General features: G+C 34.9%; 1 protein-coding gene across 3 annotated transcripts in view; it reads left to right on the top strand.

Annotated features, from left to right (window-relative positions):
- The window catches only part of Pdgfc (platelet derived growth factor C), a 186,056-nt gene that overhangs the window by 94,579 nt on the left and 65,809 nt on the right, over positions 1-25,668 (top strand). For 2 of the 3 annotated variants that reach the window (XM_074041760.1, XM_020187124.2), the window contains one exon: positions 12,449-12,644. In XM_074041760.1, the coding sequence (XP_073897861.1) occupies positions 12,449-12,644 (196 nt within the window). Of the gene's footprint in view, positions 1-2,996; positions 3,058-12,448; positions 12,645-25,668 lie in introns of all 3 variants that reach the window. The other variant, XM_074041761.1, reaches the window with a different exon arrangement.

The following is a 25,668-nucleotide window of genomic DNA, read 5'->3' on the forward strand; positions in this document are numbered from 1 at the left end:
CCCCTTTATGCTTTATTTTTCAGGAGGGTCTCACTCTTTTTTTGCATGGGCTTCCCTTGGACCATGATACTCTTACCTCTGCCTCCCACAGAGCTGGGATTACAGATGTGAACCGCCAAGCCCAGTTGTTCCTTGAGATGTGTTCTTGCTAACTATTTTGCCTGGGCTGTCCTTGAATTGTAATTCTATGTCTGTCTCCCAAGTAGCTAGGCAAGAGCCACTGTGCCCAGCCCCTAAAGTCAGTTCTAAACATTACCTTTTTTAACCTTACATCTGGCATAGAAAATAAAAACATCAGGCCATTTCAAACAAGTTTTGATCTTGGCATTGTAGAAGGAATCTTGAGGAGAAAATGTCATTGTTATATGTTGTTATATAGGTAATTCCCAAACTTGACTAAGAGAGTGGGGCATTCATTTATAAATAAATACTTGGCTTTTGATTTCAGACAGGAAAACATAATATTTTTCTGGATGTGATGCTCATTAGATGAAATATTGCAGTTGTTGGAAGTTGTTTTAGAAATCTAGAAGATCATGGTGAAGTAATTCTGACATGAATTAAATATGATTTTCCTCATGGACACATTTTATGTCAACAGGTTGCTGGCCTTTTTATGTGTAATGTGATGGGTTTTGGTTAGAACTGCTTAAGCCAAAATTAAAACTTCCAAAAAGCAATGTTAGTCCAAGAGTCAACCCATATGTCTCCTTCTTATTTAAAAATTTGTCTTTGTCAATGTGTTGCAGGTGGAATTTTCCTGTGCGGTTCGTCCATTACACATTTATTTTGTGGCACTGTACTTAGCTTTGGGTAATTCTGCAGTAGGCAGTAACAACAAAAATTCAAAAAAAAGAAGAAATCTAGGCAAAATCCTTGATCCTTTAGAATTTGTTGATTAAATAACATACTATTACTTTAAAAATTAAATAATCAAATAACTAAATGACTATAGATGTAAGACATACATTCATTGTGAAGTATACAAAGTTTTTACTTTCAGTACAATTTCCGTATTTTGTGTTTTTAGCTCTAATCATTATACATTAAGTGATTGTTGTCTTTTCTAAATTAATATGTAATCTACCACTTTTTAAGTAGTACCATATTGTGGAATAATTCTTACCCCTAGAGCTGGAATTAAGGTCAACCCTATTGATCCAAGCACTGGAAGGGAGGAAGAATCTAACACATTAGTAAAAATTGGAAGAAATATCTCCTGCTTCATTGATAGTTTTAGAAACATCTCACAGATAACACAAGAAAAACTGTTAAACAGAAAAGTTATTTGGATTTTTTTTTTGTTGTAACCTATTTTGAAGAAAATACTGTAAGTGTAGTAGATATTACCAAGTACATGAAAACAAAGAACATGTTCTGTTCAATAGTCTGAGTTGAATATGATCCAAATACAAAAGATTATGCTTATGAATAAATCACACAGATTTCCCTGTTGAGGGATTTCCTGGAGTCCTGTGATAGTGGAAAGAGGATGGATCAACTCAAGATCTGGATTGAAGGCTAACGCTATCTTTTGTCATTAGGATAATCATATGCCTATATTTGCTGGGAACACTCACAATTTGTATTTGTTGCTCTGACATAATTAATGCAATCACCCTCTTTAATTGTTAAAAATGTGTTGCTTTGGACAAGAAATTGTGTGGTCACTCTAGTTATTGTAAACCTCACTGTTTTCATAAAAAAATACACATGATACATTCAGCTTCTTAAGGTTGTTGTGATTGCTGACAAGACTTTTCTATATAAAAGAAATTTTAAAATCTAAAAATTATTTGGGGAGAGTGACTTGGTCAATTTTTAAGACAGTGCTTTTATTTTAAAATTTAATCACATTGTTGAACAAATCAGTATTACCTTTGTTTGATTAGTTGTATAATGACTGTTTCCCCAAATGTGTTGTGATGAAATCAAGTCACAGACCATTACCAAAAACAATGTTGAGAGATAAAATATACTTGGGAGAAAGAAAGGAGATGGATTCAATTTACATAAAAATTCAGTGGTTTTTAGTAAACTGAGAGAAAAATGGAGACAATTATTTCATAATTTCATCAATGTTCAATTCAGATGTGAATTTCTTCCTTTGCTTCTTTCTTGTCTTCAAGTGATTCTTCCATGTCGTTTAGAAGATGACAGTGGTTTTATTGTTTTCATAAGTTATAAGCAGTACTAACACATTTCAATGCTTTTCCCCATGAATTTGATCTCATGTTTGCAGCCCTGAAACAAAAACATTTTCATGCAGCTGTATTCCCATTCCTGTAGTATTTCAGGTATTTCACTGATGATCTATGAGCAACTCCACTTCAGCTTTAGGAATTTCTTCCTGGAAGGCTGTTGGAAGACTTGTATTAATTTTAAATAAAAACAAACAAATCCATTTACCAATAGTAAATGAGTCTCCCACTTCAAGCTGCCTTTATCAATAGGAAGAAGAAATTAATTCTGCCTAAATCTTTGAAGCCACTAGCAGACCATCAGGAGGATCACAGAAACTTGGCACACAGAAGTCAGTTCTCCATAAGGAACTTAAAAAAAAAATCACTTTCCAAGACAAAGTGGAGGGGATAACTATGACTGTTTCACGGGATTTTTCAACACTTTAGGTAGCGATGTGCATTAAAGCCAGAGGCCAGTAACCTGCAGTTCTGAGTAGAACTTCAGTAGATGTCAGCTGAGTGGATGCGCAAGATCAGGGAAGACTGCAGAGTCCGGGGAATGTATTCTCCAAATAATGCTCTTTCTTTTATTTTTTTCTATGCCAGCCAAGACTCTCTTCCATAAAGATTAGTACAAATGACCACGGATAAAAGTTCATTCAACTCAGATATTTTTACAAGCTTTATGTGTCTTTTCAATCATTCAGTATTTTTTTTTTTTACTTCCAAAACCTGAAATTGAAGATTCTGAACCACCTAGATTAGGATTTGAGGTCACCAAGACTCAATTTTACTATCTCCATCTACTGGCAGGGAGGAACTATACCCAGGCATCTGGACTGGCATAGAAAAGAGGAGAAAGAACATTTAAAAGGTAAGCAAAACATATATTTTTATTTACTCTGAATTTTTACACTATTCTTAACAATACACTCTACTGCATTCTCACATACTGCTGAAAAGTCATAATAATGAAGCAAGAGAAGTTGTTTAGGTAGTATACTGCTCTTACCTGACTCTTCACCATGCGTAAGGGCAGTCTTTTCTGTATTTACATTTCCAAATTTCTCTCCAGTTAGTCCAGTGCTGTTTTTATATTTCTAATTATCTTTAACCTGCAGTGTGCTTTCTGACAAGCCTATATTCTCATTTCTGTACATTCTCTGACACATTAAAGATAATTTTACCTACTACTGTTTTAACTGTTATGATTTAAAGAAAGTAGACATTTGTTTCTTTCTCTGGGGCTTCTTAGAAATTTTTCCATCCTTCATTTCACAGAGTACTGAATAAAACTTTCTTGTCAACAAATGGGTCAGTCTTAATATATATTTAAATCAGTATAATTTTTGGAATTTTGCTTCTCTATCAGAAGACTTTTGAAATTGTGTTGCTATACTTTTTTAACATGATCATGACATTGTGGTCAAATTCTTCCATATGATAACTGCTATGAGATAAGCGTGATGGTTTGCGTGATTGTATGGTAATAGATATCTAAGGACTGTATGTGTTTGAAATGAGTACTATAGTTGTTTTTAAGGCTTATGTTATGCATATATTTTTTCAAAAGAGTTATCTCAACTTGGAATTAGGAGTAACAGCTATTTTTCAAGACAATTAGTGCTATTCAGTTGTTGCAACTAGATTAAGTGTAATTTATTCATTTTTTCCTATTAATTTTTTTCTTCCTTCTTTCCCTTAGCCCCACATAAGCTCATATCCTTGTTCAGTTTGTTTGGGCAATATTCAGAAGAGGAATGGATAGATTAATGGGGATCATGAGTAGAGAGTTTTCAACTTCAAAATTAGGTTTCAGTGGCAAGAATTTTCAAGTAAATGCTGTGTTCAAACAGGTCTATTCACTTCCTGGGAGGTCATGATTGCAGCTGGTCCATTTGCTTGGCTGGGGATTAGACTCGCATAAACAGTGCTAATGTCATAAAGAGGGATTCTCAAATCTTTTAGCGGCATGACATCTGACAATGTCCAATCTGACAAGCATATCTTCAGAGTCTTCCCTGAGATCAGAAGACAAGGAAGTAGCTATTGCTGAATAGTTTTGAGGGGAATAGTGATAATGGAGTGTTGAAGAAAAAAATCTCATGTCACAAATGGAACTTCTGGTAGTCTTGGTAAAGTCAAATTAAGTTGCTATTTTGAGTAAAAGTATACTTGTCCTGTTGAACTTATTCCAGGACTGGAGGGATGGGGGATAAAGGAGAATGGTAGAGGGGATGAATTCAAGTATGACATATTTGATACACAGTAAGAACTTTTGAAATGCCACAATGTCCTCCTACCCAGCACAACAATAAAAAAAAAAATCTTCTTGAATATATTCCTTTCTCTGTTTAAGCTTCTCTTTTTCATCCTCCTGTTCCTCGATCTTTAGCTCAATTTGAAAATTATTGTCACAAAGCTAACTTGCTGAAAAATCCTGCAAATGGATTTATTCAAACCAATTCTAGAATGAAGGATACGTGAAGTCTTCAGGTCTATGCTTATTCGCTCTTTAATTATAGATAGCCTAAGTGGTAAAATAAGTAAGCTAGGACAGAGTAGCTTGGCACAATTGGGTATCCTTGTCATTATTAAAAATGTATGTGTTTTGAGAAATAAAATTTAAGTGTCCTATTTTCCCACTAAATTATGTGAGTTATGTATTAATTTATGTTTGTTATTTGTTAATAACATCACATTTAAATTTTTCAAATTTTCACATTAATTTAAGGTGTACAGTACTTATTATGGGTAAAGTGGGCGGGGGCAAAGAGTGTTTTCTAGCAGAGCAGAATAGTTAGGACATTCATGAGCATAATTTATTTAAACTTAGCCTATGAGAGGCAGACACAATTTAGTCTAGTGCTCTTTAATTATCCTTGGTATCATTATGTGGAATTACTGCTGAAACCAAAGCAGTGATCTTTGCCATCTGACACAAATATAATTCAGAAATATTTCTTAAGGAAAAGCAAACACATTATCATTTATTGACAGGAAGCAAATTTATTATTTATATGTGTGAATGCTATCTGTGGATAGCATTCATAAGAAATCCTAGGCTCCACAAATACACATTAAATACATTCATTTTTTTAATATAAAATGGTATATATAGACAGGAAATAGTGAATTGTTATTTTTTAGCATTAATATGTTAAATTCAATATATTACTTTTATAATATAATCTTATGGCTTCTTAGTATTCATTTATTTTGCCTTATGCAGAGATTAACCTAAAACAGAATTATATATGTATGTTAAATATTCATTGAAGGCCTAAACTAATGTACTTAATTTGCATTTTTTATGAAACATAGCATAGACTATTATTTTATTGTTAGTTTCATTGATAATTTCTAAGCATCTTTCCATTAAAGTGTCAGTATTTCACCTAGATGTTTTAAGGTCACAAAGGAATGGGTACTTCTAATTTTTTGAAATCACTGATAAACTAATCAGAAATAAAATGGAAATTATATATCCAATGCAGACAGAAAAATGGTAGATACTGAGTCTTCAAGATAGGTGTTCTTCATTGAAAACATTTTCTCTTAAATTTATTTGTTTGTATAAAATATGAATTTGTATTTAATCATGTTAGTTTTTTCCATAACAGTACAATTGGTTGTAAATATATTTCTTTGCTTGAAAATTTCCAGAGCTCCTAATAGTTTATTTAAAATTTCTACATTAAATACAAATACAATACAATAAGAAAGTTGATTCTCTAATCTTTACAGTGAATGCTTCTTTGTAATATGATTTACTCCTGATTTATTTCTTTTAAATTCTGGTTTTGGCTTCTTTGTGGTGTCTTAAGTAATGTACAACTTAACAAAAAAGATAATAGCATTGCCTGAAAACATTTCACTATATTAGGGCATGTATTTTGTGTGGATGCAATTGCATCATTACTAATTGGTGTGTGAAGGTTTTGAAGTGATTCTGTGTTTATGTACCTGTCTACTCGTCCTGTGCCACAATTACTAAGAAGATTGTTGCCAGCCTATCTACAGTTGAGCCTTCATTTTAAGAAGTTTTATTCCATTGGATAAAACCAAAATAGGTTATGTTTACCATTACCTGAAGGCTAAAACACTCTTGTCAAATGTTTACAATTTCAATAAGAGGAGAATTGTAAAGGCCTTAATTGCTGAGGTTTTATGGTGTAAACTGGCATTCTGAGTGAGAAAGGGGGGCACTAATAATAATAATCATATCAGCATAACAGACTTAACCAGTGCTATCTTAGCTATAGAATGATTTTTGTTGCAGTTATGAGCCCTTCTAATGCTAATTGGCTTAAAAATAAAGGTGATTTATTTATTCAAGTAACTGAGCAGCCCAGAGTTGGGAGTGAGCTTATATATAGTGTGATTTGAGTTAGGACCTGGCTCCACTTTTCTATACTATTATGTGTCTGCTTTCTTCTGTGCATTGACCTTTTCATCAGACTAGATTCCTTTATCATTGCTAAATGGCTACATTGGGTCTCAATCTCAAATTTGCTCTAAAATCATCTCCCTACATGATGAAAATAAACCATTGGGTTCACCCTGAATGGCCCATAAGCATAATCCAAGAATGAAGGGAAGGGTCTTGTACTGATTTCCCAGCAGGCTTCTAGGCAGGGTCAGCCCAGCCTTTATCCAATGGCTGCTGTTTCGTAGTAATGATGGGAATGTGGGAAAATGTTACATATTTTAACTTTCCCTCTTTGTTGGGTACTTCCTGAACACAGGGCACTATTTACGACCAATGCCATAGTTTGGCTAGAAACCAGTGGTTCAATGCTTGTACTTTTCATTAGATTCAAGAGAACTTCAAACTTTTTTATTGGCAGCATCAAGGAAATGTTAAAATTTTTCCACAGGTGCTTTTCATTCACCTTTAACTAACCTAAAACTACTATTTCTTGTTTCATCAATTTGATTGTTGTGAAATTAGAATATTTATACATATGGCTAGTTTTGCATTGAGTCTTACTTAACAGTCTTCTACATAACAGTCTCAGGAAGCTTGACACTTGCTGGTGAATTTTCTTTCTCATTTGTTTATACTAGACAGAATATGATGGGGAGTGTTTCCTTTTCACTTACTTGCTGCTTTGTAATTATGTATATTTTTTAAATTATATCATTTGAACTTTAAAATAAGGTGTGATTATCTCATTTATAAAAAAATACTCAGATATCAAGTGACTTGCTTAAAATAAAGTATTTGATCATCAATTAATTCATATTTCATAGGTTAAATAGAATAATTGCTATAATTGTGCCATTCTCATGGTATGGGAAAGTTATAGAGCATGTTGTATTTTCAAAAATAAGTAATCATGTTAAGAAAATGACAGGTCTCAATAATGAGTATCCTATGGCCAACACTTTCAGCTGGTTTATGTATGTATGTAGTTAATAACAGATGAACTTTGAGAAAAATAAAAATGGGGATGGAAGGAGGGAGATAAACAGAGTAATAGAGGGTATGAATATGGCCAAAGTGTATGTTTATATGAAAGTATCTCAATGAAAGCACCTACATTATGCAGTTAATATGTGCTAATAAAATGTGGGCAAAAGAGATATCAAATGTGAATTAAGCAACATTAATTGTTCATTGTACAATGTCCTATCCTGATCAAACACAGGTCCTAGAAATTTAAGAGTAAAGGAAGAAGTGCTATATTCTGGGGTATTGTTTCTTTAAAATGCTACCATGTACCAAACAAAAAGTTGCCTACCACATGTGGACTTCAGAAAAAAAGTTTCCCTTCTGGAAATCATAGTTTTATATATAAGAAAAAAAGTGAGCACCTTATGTTTTAAATATACAATCTCAGAATAATATACAATGGGGAGCAATGTTAGTGTTTTAAGAACTCACATGTGAACTGGGTTTTGCAAGCTGCATATTAGTTTACCTGCTCTAGCAGTGATACTAAATTACAGACCTGGAAATCACCACAGTAAGAGAACAGAGCTCTGTCAACTTTATGATGTTCTAAGTCCTGGAAAGTACTTGACACCTGGAAGGTTTTCAGCATATCACTTTTGGCTGTTCATCATCTGAGGAAAAAACTGATTATCTTCTGAGATGCATTCAAAACCTCATTTGGGCATATCTTTAATATTTATACTAGTTTTGTGGCATATTTAATATAGCAATCCCTTCTCTTAACTTTCTCTTACTAAGATACTTGTTCCCTGTAACTTGTAAATTGTTTGAGGTAGACGACAGTAATTTTGCTGATCATCTTTGTTGTTCTTTTTTTTTTATGTGCCTCGAAATTACAAGAAATAGCAGATTAAACCCATGAAATACCGAAGAATTAGAGTTTGGGTTTGCTATTCTACTGAATATATATATTATCAAATATATTATCAAATATATATCAAATATATTATCAAAATTTTGTAATCTCAGAATTGAAAATGTTAAGCATGCCATTGAGGTGCTTCTGTATAGATTGAGTTGAAGAGTGACATTTGTTAGTACTATGATATCTCTGCAGAATCAAATAAGGTCAGGATGAAATTTTTCTAGACTTTCTAGGCAAAATTTACCTGTCTATGGAGTCTCAGTGGATATCTATATCTATATCTATATCTATATCTATATCTATATATCTGTATGTATGCATGTATATATACCACTGGAGTCACTCCACTAGTCCTGGGATTTTAATTATTGTTAAAAATGAAGTTTGTTCATTACTTATATCAACAAACTAATATTATCAATAAATTATTAAATCTTATCTTCGTTAATTACAGCATATTGAAGTGTCAAAATTTTTATTACTTTTTATGATTGTCTTACTACCATTCTCTTTCATCCACAGTAAATATATTTCAAAGTACCGGCAGTATATAAGACACAGAAAAAATATGAAATTGCTTTGATTTTAATGCTAAATTGATTTAATGCATACAGATATATAGCTTCTATATAATTGTGTTGCGTGTGTACATACATAGTTGACAATTTGATAGCATTTCCATTAAAACTGTCTTCTTTTTTTTCTGTTTTTGCTTCGTTTTAGTTTTCAGTATTTCTACTTTAAAAGTAGTTGGGCCAGATAATATAACACACTGTAGATATAATTTTTAAATTGTCTTATTTACATCTCTTTTCTTTCTGTTAGCTATGATATACATATTCATTGTTACAGTATATATTGCAAAAATCATGTTGTCAGTATCTTTGGGATTTGACTACAAACGTGTTTCACTATGTTTATACTTGAGTACGCTGTTCATTGGATATAAGAAAAGCAAACTTTCAAAAAGTACTATGTATTTGTCTCATCCCTATACTACTTGTAATGGTATATATTTGCAAAGATGACTATAACAGTGGAAGAACTCTAAGCGCAGAGTCTTAATTTGGTAGAACTTAACTTTTGTTGGCTTTTCTTTTTCTTTTTGATGATAGGCCTAGTTGTTTCATAGTTACATAAAACTTTGCCTGTCATCTGCAAATCACATGTGTTTGGTGGCAAATCTCATTACTTTTTGAGGTGAATATTTTGGGAGCAGCAATTTTAACTTAAAAGGCAATTTACAATTCTTTTGCCACAAATAGAGTCTAGACTTTCAGTCTTTAAATTATGCTCAATTATAGTCTAATGAAATTATGAATTATAAAGGAAAAAGATGTAAACATGAACTTAAGTATACCATTTAGCAATGAGCTTTTTTGGCTGAATATAAAAATAGAGTTCAGATCTTCTGGGAGCCCTGCAGTTTTCTAGTTTGTATGTGACCATAGACTGCTATATTTATAAAGAGTGTCTTGGGTTTAAGGCATGTGTTTTGAGACACAATTAGGCAAATACTAAATATTAATAAATCTGTTTGGAAAAAATAACTCATTAAAATACTAGTCTCCACAGTGAGTTACTGAAATACATAGCTCTGCAGTGTCTAGATTATTGGATGAAAACTTAGAGAATGGGAAGAGAAACATTTGAAAATAGTTAATGATCATCATTTTCTTAATAAAATTTGTCAAGATGGGGAGAACTCATCCACCTTGATAGATCCCTCTGTGATTTTAGGACATATACTGGTGCTAAATTGTGTGTAAAACATAACAATTTGATTTTTTTTTTGTATGTATGTGTTGCTTGGACAGAACCCAGTGCCTTGTGCATTGTAGGCAAGTGGCCTACAGCAGAACTACACCCAAACACTGGTTATTTCATATTATTCACTGTAGCCAACAGTGATATCAAATATGAGCATTCAGGAAGAGAAAGCATTTCTGTATATAGATTGGTAACTGTTGAAGAATAGCTTAGGCATTATGAAGAAAGGTGACATTAAATAATTGAAAAGTCTCAAATATAGAGATTGTTAGATTATTATTTTGGATAGTTTAAGGTTAAAATCTTGATAATATTCTAGTTCAGTCCTCTTTATTTTGTCTCTTTTAAGTTCTAGAAGTTTCTCAGTGCAATATTCTTCAGTTGCATTTTCTTAATGTGAAATACTGTTAACATTTCAATTAACACAAACACTAAAGGAAAATATACTGTAATTACTGCTCAAGATCAGGGGCAAAAAAGAAATACCTGCAAGTCAAGCAACTTTGTGTGTACAAGCAAGTGCATTAGTTTTTTAGTGTTACATAAGAAATTATCAAAAATAGTAGCTTAAAACATCCTTCACTAATTCTCAATGTCTGCAAGTAGGAAGTGCAGGTCTTGTGTGATACATACCAAGTCTGCATTGCAGTTTCATGGGACATACCCCGGAGTGAATAAAATGAAATTCACCCTATTTCTGTAAATACCTATGCCCTTGTAAGAGATTGGATGCTGGAAGTGGGGCAAATGAATGCTACTTATAAAGTAATGATGTTCTCATGTCTCTGTAATCTTACTGAAAGCAGGACATTCAGTGCCGTGCAGCTTCTCTGTAAATCAGGAACACTTAGGAGGAGTTGCCATGGTTGAAACTGTTCTGATGTTACGAAGATATGAAGGTTGTGCCAAAATATTAAGTGTCAGATATTTTGCCATGTACCTGCCTGCACGTGATTATGCTTGAAAATTTTCATTGTTTTAGTATAAATTTAAAAATTGATGGTTTAAGAGTTTATTTTATTGGAATTTAACCTGTTTAAATCGATTTTCATGGTCTAAAAACTGTAACTGTCTATATTAGGTTTTTTGACTGGGAAAGTGCTCATTTTATAAATGTCAACTATGAATGTCCTGTCATCATTTACTCTAACTAGGTAGATATAAGGACATGTTTCCACAGCAATACCCATTCTCCCTTCCCTCATTTCTTTCCCCAACATTCTATTCACAAGAAAGGGAGATATTAACAACATGTTTTAGCAATATGCAAATATATTTCACAGATTTAAAAATCTTCCATTCCTAATACACTTGGGAGATGTTTTGTACTATACTCTTCCCTTGGAAATTCAAAATTCATGTTAGCATATTAAGAGACTAAGACTTCTTCAAAGATTTCTTATATTTTAATGACTTCATATAATACTAATTACTTTCCTTACAACAAGAAATTAAGACCATTACTTTGATCTCATTTTACTTTTCAAAGTCATGTAAGATTTGAGGTCATTCAGTAATTCCAGTTCATGGGAAACTTTGAGCTTGTATTGGATACAGTTCAATACAAAATTGAATTGTGTGCCCAAATAGTAAGCTGTTATTACGATCATCTTGCTGGCTCAGTTTCTAAAGCATTAAGAATAAAGAGCAGACAGAAAGCTATGAATAGTATGTGGTATGGTATGCTGATTACCATTTCAAAGATCAATGAGAAAAGTTGATAATTTCCTCATGGATCACTTCGGGTCTGCTTTTATTCTCATTTCTTTTTCTTCAACTATCTCATATAAAATTAATGAAAACCTTCATATAATTAACTCATTGTAGCTGTGCACTTACTTTACAGTTAAGAAACTTTAAACATTTTAAAAAAATAGAATTGTAACAAATTTATTAGGACTCCAAAAAAGTTGATAATTGACATTTCAGTCAGTTTACTTAAAAGGATCATTTTTCTGCATTTTTTCAAGTTTAAATACTTGAAAGAGGTTTTTATTCAATAATCTTTTTTTCTGGATAAAATTGAAGAGTTGTACTTACTTATATAGTGTAAGGCATATTCAACACTTGTTGGGATAAAATATGAATAATAAGAACCACTTGTTCTGAACCTGTAATTTTTGAGATGTCTGTTCTAAATATCTGTCTGTGTCTATGTTTTTGCTTTAGGAGTGCAAGATCCCCAGCATGAAAGAGTTATTACTGTGTCTACAAATGGGAGTATTCACAGCCCAAGGTTTCCTCATGCTTACCCAAGAAATATGGTCTTGGTGTGGAGACTAGTGGCTGTAGAGGAAAATGTGTGGATACAACTTACATTTGATGAAAGATTTGGGCTGGAAGACCCAGAAGATGACATATGCAAGTAAGTTGGCATACTTTGAATTCCAAGGGAAAAAAACAATCGTTGTCTTTTAAGTTGCTTCATTGATATGATTGAGTTTAAAAGACATCTTTTGTTTGGTTTTTTTTCTGATAGTTCAAGAAATTTATGACCTTATTCATGTGCTATTTCACTTAAATCTTACTTTAAAAGCAGAAGTCACATTCTTATACATATAATCATTATTTTCTGTTTATTTCTAAAATAATTTGAGATAATTTTTGGTAAAAAGTATTTAGAGTAAAACCATGTAAAATAAGAAATGGAGAATAAAACACTATGTAAAGTAATGTAGCTGTGGCAGAAAACCTAAATTGCCACTAGTCCTAAAAATTTTGTCCTTCAGCTTCCTGCCAACCAAATCAATAAGATAAAAAAATAAGCTGGTGAAAAAAGTGTATCCACAGTTATGTGTATTACCTAGGGATAGTTATTGATAGTTATCCACTCAGTAAGGACAAAGAGGTTGGAGTATTTCATCATAAAGGAACAATTCAGTGCTGAAAGCAGAATCTGAAATTTAGGCTGACATTATGCCTTGCCAGGAGGGAATTGACCAGAATTCTCCTAACAGCATTCATGAACCACAGTCAGCTGGAATATTTCACCCACGCACAAGACCACCTACTGTATGTCATCCAAATATTACTCTTTAAATCCCCTGTGAATACACTTGTCAAGGTTGGGTGGTCTTATTGAAGAGTTTTCACTTCAGTAGCATTTGTGTATCATGAAAGTATTTTACTTGAATTTCTTTGCAGGATTCTTTATTTTTTCTTTGATATACTATTTAAAAAGGGAATTTTCATTTTATCATATATTATAGATATTCAGTACAGATGAAATAAACTTTGTACTTGCTGTCATCACAGTTTTTATCTTTAGTATTACTTGTATACTTTTTCTCACATTTCTTTCTGTGACATTACATTCCATGTTGTGTTTTTCTTTATATCTATGGTTTCAAAGCTGCAGAAATAGGAGCTATACTAACTCTCTTTATACACTATGTTATTCAATCCTTCATTCTATAGATAAGGAAACAGACCAGACATGTACAGTAGATATCATTCATAAATTATACCTAAACAAATGCTGACACACATTTTTTCCTAGCACCTATTTAATTACTTGTTAACCATACTGTACCGTAGCTCTTATCTTCTTTCCATAAATAAAATTTCCTTCTTTAATGAAAAATTATAAAGAGTATAAGCTTTTGTTCTAATTGCAAAGCAGCAATTAGTGTACCAGAGTTGTGATATTGATAGGATACAGGAGACTCCTGGGTCAAAATAAGAGTTTCATTACAACAATAGTAGTATCTAGAATGTTAGCATTTTCTTGCACTTTTTCCCCAAGTTCCTGCAGATCAGTAGCAAGATGGCCCATGTGACAGCTGATACCTAATGGTTTATGTTGCAGAGGAAGGAGCATAATATGTGAATTTGTAGGAATACATGTGTACATATTCAAGCATGCATAATATATATTATTAGCTAAAGGTAAAAATTAAACTTTCATCCTGTGTGGCATAATCAGCATGTGACACAGCTCTACCCAGCATTTTACTCAACTTTAGGAAAGTGACCCTTCCAAAAGCTTTGAAATCCTATGCCCGTGTCCCCCTTAATTGTTCCTCCTTGTCCCTGAAAATACAATTATTGTACTCAATTTTTTATTTATTCTCTTGACTATATCTTTCATTATATTTTTCATTATACATGTATTTCTCTAATAGTGTCCTATGGAAAATAGTTTATTTTGCCCGTTTTGAAATATGTATCAGTGGACTAGTACTAGGTATTTTTTTGTGATTTGATGTCCATTTCAAACAAGCAAAATCTTCACAATGTTATGTTTTTTAAAGTAGTTCATGCTGAATTGGGCATGCCCTCAACATGTCTAGTTTTTATTTGTCTGTTTTACTCTTCAGTTTTGCCTTTCATATTTAAGTCCTTGATTCACTGGAATTTGTTTGTGTCTGTGGTTGTGAGGCTTTTCATTAGTGTATCCAGTAGTGTCTTGTGATCATTTATTAAATACTCATTCTTTCCTCAAGGATGTTCCAAGTTAGCTAACTTTCAGATTGTGTTTCTGGTTGTGTTTGGATCTGTTACTGTACTGTTTTGTTCTTTTGGTCATTTTTTTCTGTCTTAATTGAATGACACTGTCTTAATGACTTGTTTAGTTAAGGAAGTCTCACTTCACCTTTGGAAACATCTTGACCTATTTTGCCTTATAGTATATTCCTTAGAATTAGACTGTAAAGTTCCTTGAAAACTGTCACAATTTTTAATACAATAGCATTGAATGTATAAATCATGGCAAAGAAAACTGATATTATTATATAATAGTGAATCTTCTTACCTTTGAAAACTTGTATTTCTCCACTTTTTGAGGTCCTCTTTTACCTCCATATGGTTTTAAAGTTTCTTTACAAAGACGTTATACATATATTATTTAGATTTATTTCTAGGTTCCTTATATATTATTGCTAAACATCTATGCTTCAAAAGTGCATTTTGTAATTATATATTGCTAACATATAGAAAAGCAATCATTTTTAGGTTATTCTTTTATCTGCCAAACTTGTTCATCTCTTTTATCTATTTTAATAATTGTCCTGAGAGTTAGTTTGAATTTATGCAGAGAATCTTATGGTTTGTGAAATAATTTTGGATTTGCAGAATATTGCAAGGACTATGCTCAAAGCTCCATATGCTGGTAACCATTCCACTCTGATATTGTTTAATACAGTGATGAGAGTACCACCTCAACAGATTTAATAGTGTACAAGAGGAAGACAGGGAAAATAGGTTTTGTTCATCTGAGATAGGATTAAGATGGGACTTCCACTGTGTGTACTTGGTTAGGATTGAGTAAAGATTTCAATACAGTAGTTTAGAGTTGGTGAAAACAGAAAAGTAAAGCTATGAGGCCTGGAGTCCGGCAGGGTCAGTCACCTGCTGATGACTCAACTGAAGAACCGAATGGCTCTTATGGCAAGTTCCTAGAGTGAACAGTGAAGATATTTTCCCTAATTGAGAGTCTCCTGAAGTCATTGCAGAAGTTAAGTCATGTCATTGTGAACACTGAGCAGGATGGGGCTAGTGGCTCCTGTCCTCACTGGGCAGACCCATGTTGGAGTTACTTGGCATTGGATATGTGTGTGCATTGGGGATTGAACTCGGGGCCTTCTGCTTGTTAGGCAGGCGCTCTATGCTTGAGCCACATCCACAGCCCTCATTGCTTTAGTTATTGTTTAGACAAGGTCTTCTACTCTTGCCCTGGCTGGCCTGGGACCATGCTCCTCTTGCTTCCACTTCCTGAGTAATGGGGATTACAGGTGAGTACTGTCACAGCCAATTACTTTCGTATTTTTTTAACTCCAGAAAATTTTATATTGCGTCTTATTGTATGTGACCCATGTTTTTCTGGTACTAACCATTTTTTCTTTATTTTTTTTTTATATTACTGAATCTTTTTGTAGGATTATGTTATTTCTATACATATGGTCTTTTTAAAAAAGTTTCTTAAGTGAAAGTCGATTGGTAGTCAATACTCAGCACTGTATATCTGTAAACGTGTTTATTTCACCTTCATGTTTAGAAGTTAGTTGTATTGAATATAGAGTTATGTTTTGTGTTTTTTTCCAGTCTCTTCAAGGTGCCATTTTACTGTCCTATGACTTGGGAATCTGTCTGATGGCATATCTCTGTGGTTCCTGCCCCATGGCCCATCTTCAGGGATGTGTGTGGGTGGCAGGGGCAAAAGGGAAGGGACAGGTTTGTATCATACCCCAGGCTTCCCTGTTTTTCCAGTGATTCCTTAAATGTCCTGTTGGACATCATCGGCTCAGCAGATGCCCCAGGACTCCAGAGTCCTTACAGAAATCTGACTTGCTGTGCTTATTTGCCCTGCAGAAAATTCTCTGACTTTCCTGACAGCTCAGGATTGCATTAAAGGCAGTAGTTTTCTTTTGTTGATCTAGCAGTTTTGGTGGTAACATAGAGAGGAGTACTTTCTGCTTTACTTTGTCTGCCATGTGGTTGGAATGTAGACAGTTGTCCAGCAAAGTGAAGGTTTCCTGATAGGGGCCTGGTACTGTTAAGTTCGAGTTTAAATTTGGTTTGAAAAAATGATAAAAGCAACTCTTGTCTATAACAAGGCCATAGAACTAAAATAACAGATGTGTTCTCCTAAAGTGCATGGTAAGAGTTTAAACTGAAACCTTTTAAATATTTTCTCAAGTCTGAAACTGAGGAGAGTCTAAAAGATCTGAATAGTTATTTTAGCTTTATTGTGCAAAAGAATGGACTTAGGTGAGATGTTTGACTTATGTTCCTGTGCCCTTATTACCCTTTTCAAACAATCTGTAGAAAGAAGATATGTCGAGCTGTGTGCTTATGTTGTTGAAGATTCATATTATTACAAAAAGCAAAGCCAGTCAAATGCAAATTAGGTTTTTATTACTTTTATAGCCTGACCAAGATATGCAGGCAATATGGTGGGGGGTATTGGGTGAGACAGGAAGGAAGAGGAGAAATGAATGTTATAAAGATATTTATTTTGCCAGTCTGCTTGTCTTGTTTTCAGTTTCCCCAATTTGTAAATAGATGAATTAGTGGAGAAACATATTATAGCTGATTATATTAGTGGGCTTCTAGTCTTCTAACTTATATAGTCATATCTCAAGTATTATTTATTTACTGTGTCTCCTCCATGACATAGTAACATATGGTGTCCCAAGGATGACACATTTTTAATGGAGAGCTTTTATAGAAATTCTTTTCTATTTGTTCCTTTTCTTCTTATTACATATAAGATTTTTCTGAAGAGAAAGGTGATAAGAGACAGCATTTGAAAGAGGCACCCAATAGAAAATAGTGCCTCTTCTTTGCCAGCACACCTGGGCTTCGTTTGAAAGGAATACTGTAACTAGTGCATGTGGGAAAACATTTAGTTTATTATAGAAGTGCTAAGTCTGGTAAGTTAAATATTTGGAGGGTTTTTACTATGTAGAATTTAAGATGATTAAAAAAGTTAGTTTTTCTTTAAAATAAAAAAAAATCTTTTGATATTTGCCTGTTTTCCTGCTGTTTATAATAGAATTAGTGTGACTTTATTATTTCCTCATTTATTTACTCCTACATTCAACAAATATCTGGGGAACACTGTGGTAGGTAATGAGATGACAGCAGTGACTCGAAGATGACTTATGCCCTTAAGTAGCCTGTAGTCTGGAGAAAGAGGCAGACAAGTAAATAGGCAGTTAAGATAAAATACCACCCATCCGAGTGTATGGTAAACAGAGACTACAGTTATTACTGTAATTGATTGTGTTTAGATTGCTGTGTTGTCCCTCGTTCTAATTCATACCATAACTGTGTATTTTTGACACCAACAGTCTCTAAATGCTTCTTATTAATTTTATGCAGAAAAGTGGGTAGATTAACCTTGCTACGTTGACCTCAGATCTCACTTATTTTCTGTGTTTCATTCTGATAGATATACCTTATGTGGATGGATAGACTTCTTATACAAGCTTACCAATGCCATTGCAAACTGTGCATGATGAAAGTTTAAGGAAATATTGTTTTATGAAAACAACAAAACTTTTCCGTAGTTGGATAGCTATATGACTGAAATAAAGGTGATGTTTATTCAGCTGATAATGACTGTAGAGATCGCTAAGTGCATCCTAAAAATTTATTTCCAAGCAAAATGTTTTCATGGACCCCTTAAAAGGATTGAGGTAAAGTAAAGGCGTGATTTGAGATTTCATGAGCAATCTTTAGATATCCGAAGCTGTTACAGAAACCGATTACATACATAATTCCCAGCCTTTCTCTCCATCTTGAATCTGAAAACCTGGGCCTGAAAATAAGTAAGTAGGTATTAGACTGTGACTCAAAATTTCAGTTTTGTTTATGACAGCATGTAAAAGATAGGTTAAACAAAACAGTACCTTTTCAAAATGTGCTGTTGGGACCTTGTTATAGTACCAGGATCTCCTGGTGCTGGGGTCTGTGGGTGGGGGTGCTGGTGACTTGAAAGTGAGCCCATCTAAACAAGGGGGGCAAGGTGGATTAGGGCATCATCACAGCTCTTCATGATTTGGGAAATGACATCAGTGCTACAGCATGAGTATACTGGTCATTGTTTCAGTCCTTTCAGGCTGCTATTGCAAAATTCCATAAAAAGAATGTTATTTCTCACAGTTCTGCAAATTAGAAGGCCACGCTTTAAGGAGGCAGCAGATTCATGTCTGGTGAGAGTGGAGTCCTAGTTCATAGATGGTAGGTATCTTCCCACCGTGTGTTCACATGATGGAAAGAAGGAGGGTTTTATTCTTTTATAATACTAAAATGCTTTCCATCACCTCATCACCTCCTGAGATACAAGAATTTTGAGGTCACACCAATATTCAGATCATAGAAGTTACCTGAACAAAATTCTGCTGTTTTAAGGAAGGAGGAGAGAGCACGTTGTCTTTCTGTGAACAAACAGTCGTGTCTGATCCAGTGCTGTATCATAAGTAAGATGTGATTCAGTATTCAAGCATAGAAAGATGAGTTCTGATCAAGAGAGTGTGGTTATGCAGTGTGTACCGGGCTTTGAAGAATAGCTAAGATTTTTGCGTCTGACTAGAAACTAATAAATGCTTAGGAAAGCTAGTTAAAATTAAATATTAGGTGCATTACAGAGAAGTGAGAGCTCCAGACAGACTTACACTGGAAGTTGAGAATATGGGAAATCATTTGAGAATAATAGGTTTCTCTGGAACTTCAACTGCCTTGGAGCGCCAGCAAGTGGTCAATCTGTAAAGGTGGATAATGCCAGATTGAATGCCAAGCTGAATGTGAACTTCCTTTCTCATGCTGTCAGAAGCTAGGGGTTTGTGTGCAAAACGGGGTCATATATTGATCTATATTTTATAAAGGCAATTCTGACAAGCATATAGAACAAATCAGAGGAAAGTGAAGGCAGTTGGAATAGTTGAAGAATTTCGTTATTTCCCAACCACAAAATTTTGCACATTGCCTAAATTTTGTTTGTTTGTTGGAAGAATAGAGAGCACATTGTTGTCTTGCTGGTATTCCCTTCTTTGTTGCACTCTTATAGTTATGCAGTTGTATGCAAAGAAAACCTACAAAGAGTCCCAATGTTTTCTATTTCAAATCGCAATTCTCTTGTGCCTCTGGGTATAGATACAGGGAGGAACAAAATGTCCAATTGCAGCCTTATTGGCACTGGAAATACTTATATTAAAGACAATCAGGTACAGCTAGGCACCAGTGGCTCACTGCTATAATTCTAACTACTAGAGAGGTTGAGATCAATAGGATCATGGTTCCAGGCCAGCCCAAGCAAAAAGCTTGTGAGGCTCGTCTCAACCAATAGCTAAATATGGTGATATGGACCTGTTATCCCAGCTACAACAGAAAGCCTAAAATAGGAGGATCACAGTCCAATCCAGCCCCCACAACAACAACAACAACAACAACAAAAGGCCCTAACTCCAAAATAACAAAAGCATTAAGGGCTAGTGGAATGACTTAGTAGTAGAGCACCTGTTTAGCAAGCATGAAGCCCTGAGTTCAAACTCTAGTTGCCCCCACCAAAAAAAAAAAAAAAAAAAAACACCAGGGAGTAACTTAGTATACAATTCTGTTATCATAGAGAAAAGCTGATCTTTCTCTTTTCTCTTAGAATTGGGTAGGGAAATTTTATGTGGGCCCTGAGCACAAGAAAGACCAATAGTGTTTCATGACTAGGAAATTAATTACACTTCTGTTGAAACTATGCCATACCAAAATTAGTTTCCTTAAAAGGTGGCATAAAGTGAAAAATAGTGAAGTTAACACAAGGAAGTGTTATTTTAAAACTCTTAGTTTCAAGAGACCACAGAGAGTTAGCCAGTGATTCTAGCCAGTTTGAAAAGGAAATATTTGTGTGGTATCACTAAAAACATCACGGGATAGTCTTGATCTGGGTTGTGAATTGAGGACATCAGGTGTCTTACTCTTTCTCTATAGAGGAACTATAGAACTCTATAGTTCTATTTCCATGTAGGTGACCTCATTTTCTATCTGATTGTCCTCCTAAGATGGCAGAGAAAGCCATAAAGACAGGAACATTAAATGCAGATGTTCTGGGGTTTCGATTGACCTGGTTTGCATCAAGAGTCATAGCTCAGACAGTTGCCACATCAGGCACTTGAAGCCTGCATGACTGTGATTGGCAAGGTTGGGTTTACATGCCCATCCAAGAACCAAAGCAATGCACTGAGATTCATGGAGAAATGGTTCCTGAAACAAACCTGTGTTTTTTGCAATCCAAAAAAGGAAGAGGTGTTGGTGGTGCCAAAATAACTCATCCCCCACAGGCAGGAGTTGTCATGCAGCTTTCAAATATACAGTCACTGTTTTCCTACCTGCGCTTCTTGCCTCAAAATAAAGTTCTCTTTGGACCACAAATTCCGCAGTGCCATTTCCAGAAATTCTGTTGAGTATAGTTAGCTTAGTGGCATAATTTATAGTTTTGTTATCCTTTGACCTTTGTAGCATTTACTTTTGTAGATTGGAAAAAATCATCCCCAAGAGGACTTAAAATGAAGGGTGGGGATCTGACCAAGTCTGAGATCAAGGGACTGTGCTTTTGGCTAATGAGATGTTTTGGTTTTATGTTTTGAAATGTTCAAAATCAACATTCCAAGGAGAGAAAGAATGTATCCCGTAACTCCCCAAACTCCTGTCTGGCACACCCAGTGTTTGTCTCTCACCAGTCCTTATCTTCTTTTCCTTTCCTGGTGCTCCCAGTGCCTCCCTGGCTTTGCCTTTCTTTTCCCACTTTCCCTTTTTGATTATTGCCAAAGATCACATTCCTACCACTATTGAGGAAGAGTTTTACAGTTTATACCCCAGGAGGATCTGTGTACTACTGGAATGCATTCCTTGTGATATGCTCTTACTTTCTGTTGTCTTGCCTGAGGTGACAATAAAACCTTTGTTTGGATTATCTGGTTAAACATGGACTGCTCACAGGACCAAAGAAATGCAAATATGACCACCTATCTAGCTACCTTAATAGTTGTCTGTACTGTTTAAACAGAAAGAAAACCAAGTAATAGCAAAGAGCATAACTCAATGATAATAGATGACTTCTAATTCTGTAAATCTTAAAATATACAGAAGTCATCCTGCAGTGGCTTTTCATATGTGAGCCTCTTCTTCGGTGATTTGTATAACTATATCTCTAACACAAAAATATTGATACCAGTTTGCTATATGAGCTCTCTTAAGAGAGACCCTACACAGTTAATTCTTGACTCTTGGAGAGCTACATTCTGTTCAGGTCCCTTGATAAAAGAGCCTCCTCTTTAAAGAACTCAGTTTTCAAATAGGTTGCCTCCTCTGCTTTTTATAGTACAGGCAGATGCTGACTTAAGACTTGTTACTTATTAATTGTTAGATTTATTTCTGATTCTTACTTGATTTTCCTCCCTAATGCTTTTGTTAAAGTGACAATAAAAAAATCTAACTTTTTCAAAAGAATGATTGTTCTGGTACATAATTGGCAAGATTCACATTAACCCATTTAATAAAATTCTTCCAAGTTAAGGTTAACTTCATGGCCTCAAATGGACTTGTGAAGGAGCAACATGGAAATAAGGATAACTTCCCAACTTCACTGGCAATGCTGCTCATATTTATACTTCTTTTTTTTCAGCAGAAGGAATGATACAAATAATACCTCCCAGTCAGCGTTTACTTCAGGTGGGGTAGCATAACTGCCAACCCAGTACACTGATTCTGTGAAATCAGAGAACACACTAGCATTCATTGAAAATTTTCAATAGCTTCCTGCAGTCCACTCCCATTCACCTCCTGTACAAAGATCAAATTACTTTGAGGTGAGTGGCTGGGAGAAGAGCACTGGAACTCACATGGAGGGAGACATGAACTCTGTAAGACAGGGAGACCAAGCATAGCAGCATAGAGACGCCCAAAGCACACTGGCAGCCTGGTTCCCTGGCTGGGGCTCCCCACTTCAGAGAAATGGGGAACCAGAAGAAATGCAATAAATGTCAATGCCACAGATTCTGGTGACTATAGCTACAAGAAAGTGCCACCGTGGTCACAAGCTTGGGGCCCAGCTAGGGGAGCTGCCTGGAGTCTAGCTTTGCTTCATAGGAGGGACTTACACTGGTCCCTGTGGATCCCCAGAACACAGCTTACTGCAACATGGTGCCATTTTAAGAGCAGAACCACATTTGGCATTTTCCATACTGCCATAGGGACACAAGCCTCTACATATCTCCATCCCAGAGTCCCCACAGTGTTCCACTACAGCCTTACTAGTCCAGCTAGACCAGCTGTGCAACTGTGACCCCAGCATGCTGCCATACTATACTATGCTATTCTATGAAGACATGTATTCAACACAGCAGGGGCCTGTGCTCAAGGTACAAGAAGGAAGGCATTTATCCCTAAGACCTGACCAGCCTCCCCATCCCTCACACCATCTATTACCACCAGTGCTCACCACTGCAGGGTCTGAGGACACACTTTCTGAGGTCTCTGCTCCCCAGTGCCTTTGCTGCCACCAACATTAATGTACACCACTGTGGGGCCTGAGGAGGCACCTGTTCCTGGGCCCTACTGTCAGAAGTACTTGACCCTCCAGGGACCAAGGACATGAGTACTATGGCACATAATAAGGCCCAGAGACGTGTTCCTCACAGTGCACAATCCTGCACTAGCACTACTATTGCCTGAAACCCCTGCTAGTAGCACTGCTCGCCCATGTGGAGACTGGGGATGTGTTCCATGCCACTGTGCCACCACTAGAAGTGGTCTGTGTCATTACTAGAAGCCTCGGCCAGCAGTGGATCTGGCCCAAGAGAGGCCTGAGGACAGGTTCACCATGTCCCATGTCCCCAGCACCACCACTCCGATTGCTGGAGTTCCTTTCAGAATACATTTTTTTCCTACCAGCACATGGTATGTTCTCCAGGGTATCCCCTATACTAGGCTACAACATAAGTCTCAACAAAATAAAAAAATGGAAATCATATCATGTCTTTTCTGTTCACAAAGGAGTAAACCTAGAAATCAACAAGAAGATCTTTAGAAATTGTATGAATACGTGGAAACTGAGTGATGTTTTCATGACTTCTAACGACACGATGATGCAATTAAAAGAGATTTTTTAAAGTCCTTGAAAGAAAAAGTAGAAACACACCATATCAGAGGCTATGGGTTACAGTAAAAGCAGCAATATAGCAAGGAAATTTAGAGCAACAAGTGTCTATATTAAAAGAAAAGACAGATTTCAGATAAACAACCTAATGTGCAGCTCGAGGAGTTAGAAAAGCAAGAATAAATCAAACCGAACATTAATAGAAGAAAATAAATACCAAAGACCAGAGAGAATACAGTTTTTAAAAAGCAAAATATTAATGAAATGTTGATTTTTTTTTTTTTGGAAAAGATAAACAGAAATCAACAAACTTTCAAGCATGACAAACAAGAAAAGAATAAAACAAGATCAGAGATAAAAAAGGAGATATTACAGCAGATATGACATAAATACAAGGATCATCAAGAATGAGTCTAAAAAACTGTACACCAATAAATGGGAAAACCTGTAGGAAATTTTCAGCTTTCCAGACACCTATAGCCTGTCCAAACTGAACTATAAGGATGTGGGAAACCTGAACAGAATAATAACAAGCCACATGATTTAATCAGTAATACAAGTCTTCCAACAACGAAAAGCCTAGGCCATGGTAGTTTCATTGCAGAACTCTACAAACATTTAAAGAAGAGCTAATACAAATTCTTTTTAAACTGCCCCCAAAAACTTATATGGAGGGAATTTGGAGAAACTCACTCTATAAGGCCAGCATTATCCTGACACCAAAAATCTGACAAAGACACAGCAAAAAAGAAAGTTTCAGACTGATGTTGTATCCGTGATGAACATAGATGCAAAAATTCTCAACAAATAGCAGCAAACTGAATCTAACAGCTCATCGAAAAGTTTGTATTTCATGAGCAAGTGGGATTAATCCCAAGAATGTAAGGATGTTCAGTATAAATAAGTCAATAAATATAATGCATCAGATTGAAGAACAAAACACATAAGATCCTCTCAATAAGTACAGAACATAAAATTCAGAACCTCTTATGTTAAAAACCATCAACAAATTAGGTATAGAAGGAGCATACCTGACATCCGTCATACATGACGAACCCATAGTTGACATCATGCTAAATGGATGTACACTAAAAATATTTCCTGTAAGACTTGGAGTAAGAATGTCCAATTTTATAAGTCTTAGCCAACATAGTACTGGAAGTCTTAACTGTAACAATTAGGCAAGAAAAAGAAATAATGGACATCCAAATTGGAAAGTAGGAAGTCACATTATAGTTGTTTGTATATGACATGATCTTATATAGAGAAAACCATAATATGCCACCAAAGCCTCTAGGACTGATAAATGAATTCAGTGAGTTTTCAGAATACAAAGTCAATATATGAAGAATAGTAGCATTTTATATACCAGTGGTGAATTGTCTAAAAAACAAATTAAAAAGAAGTCTTATTCACAATAGCCATAAAAATGGAATAGAAAAAAATATCAATCAAGGGAAAGCTGTCTATAATTAACGTTATAAAGCACACTGATTAAAGAAATTTGACAGGACATACACAGTAAAAATTGAGAAGACATACAATGAACATGGTTTTGAAGACCAACATTGCTTAGATATACAATCTGCATATTCAGTGCAATCCCCCAAAGTACCAGGAACATAAAAAATAATCCTAAAACTCGTACAGAAACACAGAAGACCAGAAATAGAGCAATCAGAGAAAACAGAACGAAACTGGAGACATACAATGCCTGCCTTCAAATATGCTACAAAGCTATACTGATTAATACAATATAATCCTTGCCTAAAAGCAGACACACAGACTAATGGAATAG

The sequence above is a fragment of the Castor canadensis genome, chromosome 9 (assembly GCF_047511655.1).
Source record: "Castor canadensis chromosome 9, mCasCan1.hap1v2, whole genome shotgun sequence".
Classification (NCBI taxonomy): Eukaryota; Metazoa; Chordata; class Mammalia; order Rodentia; family Castoridae; genus Castor; species Castor canadensis.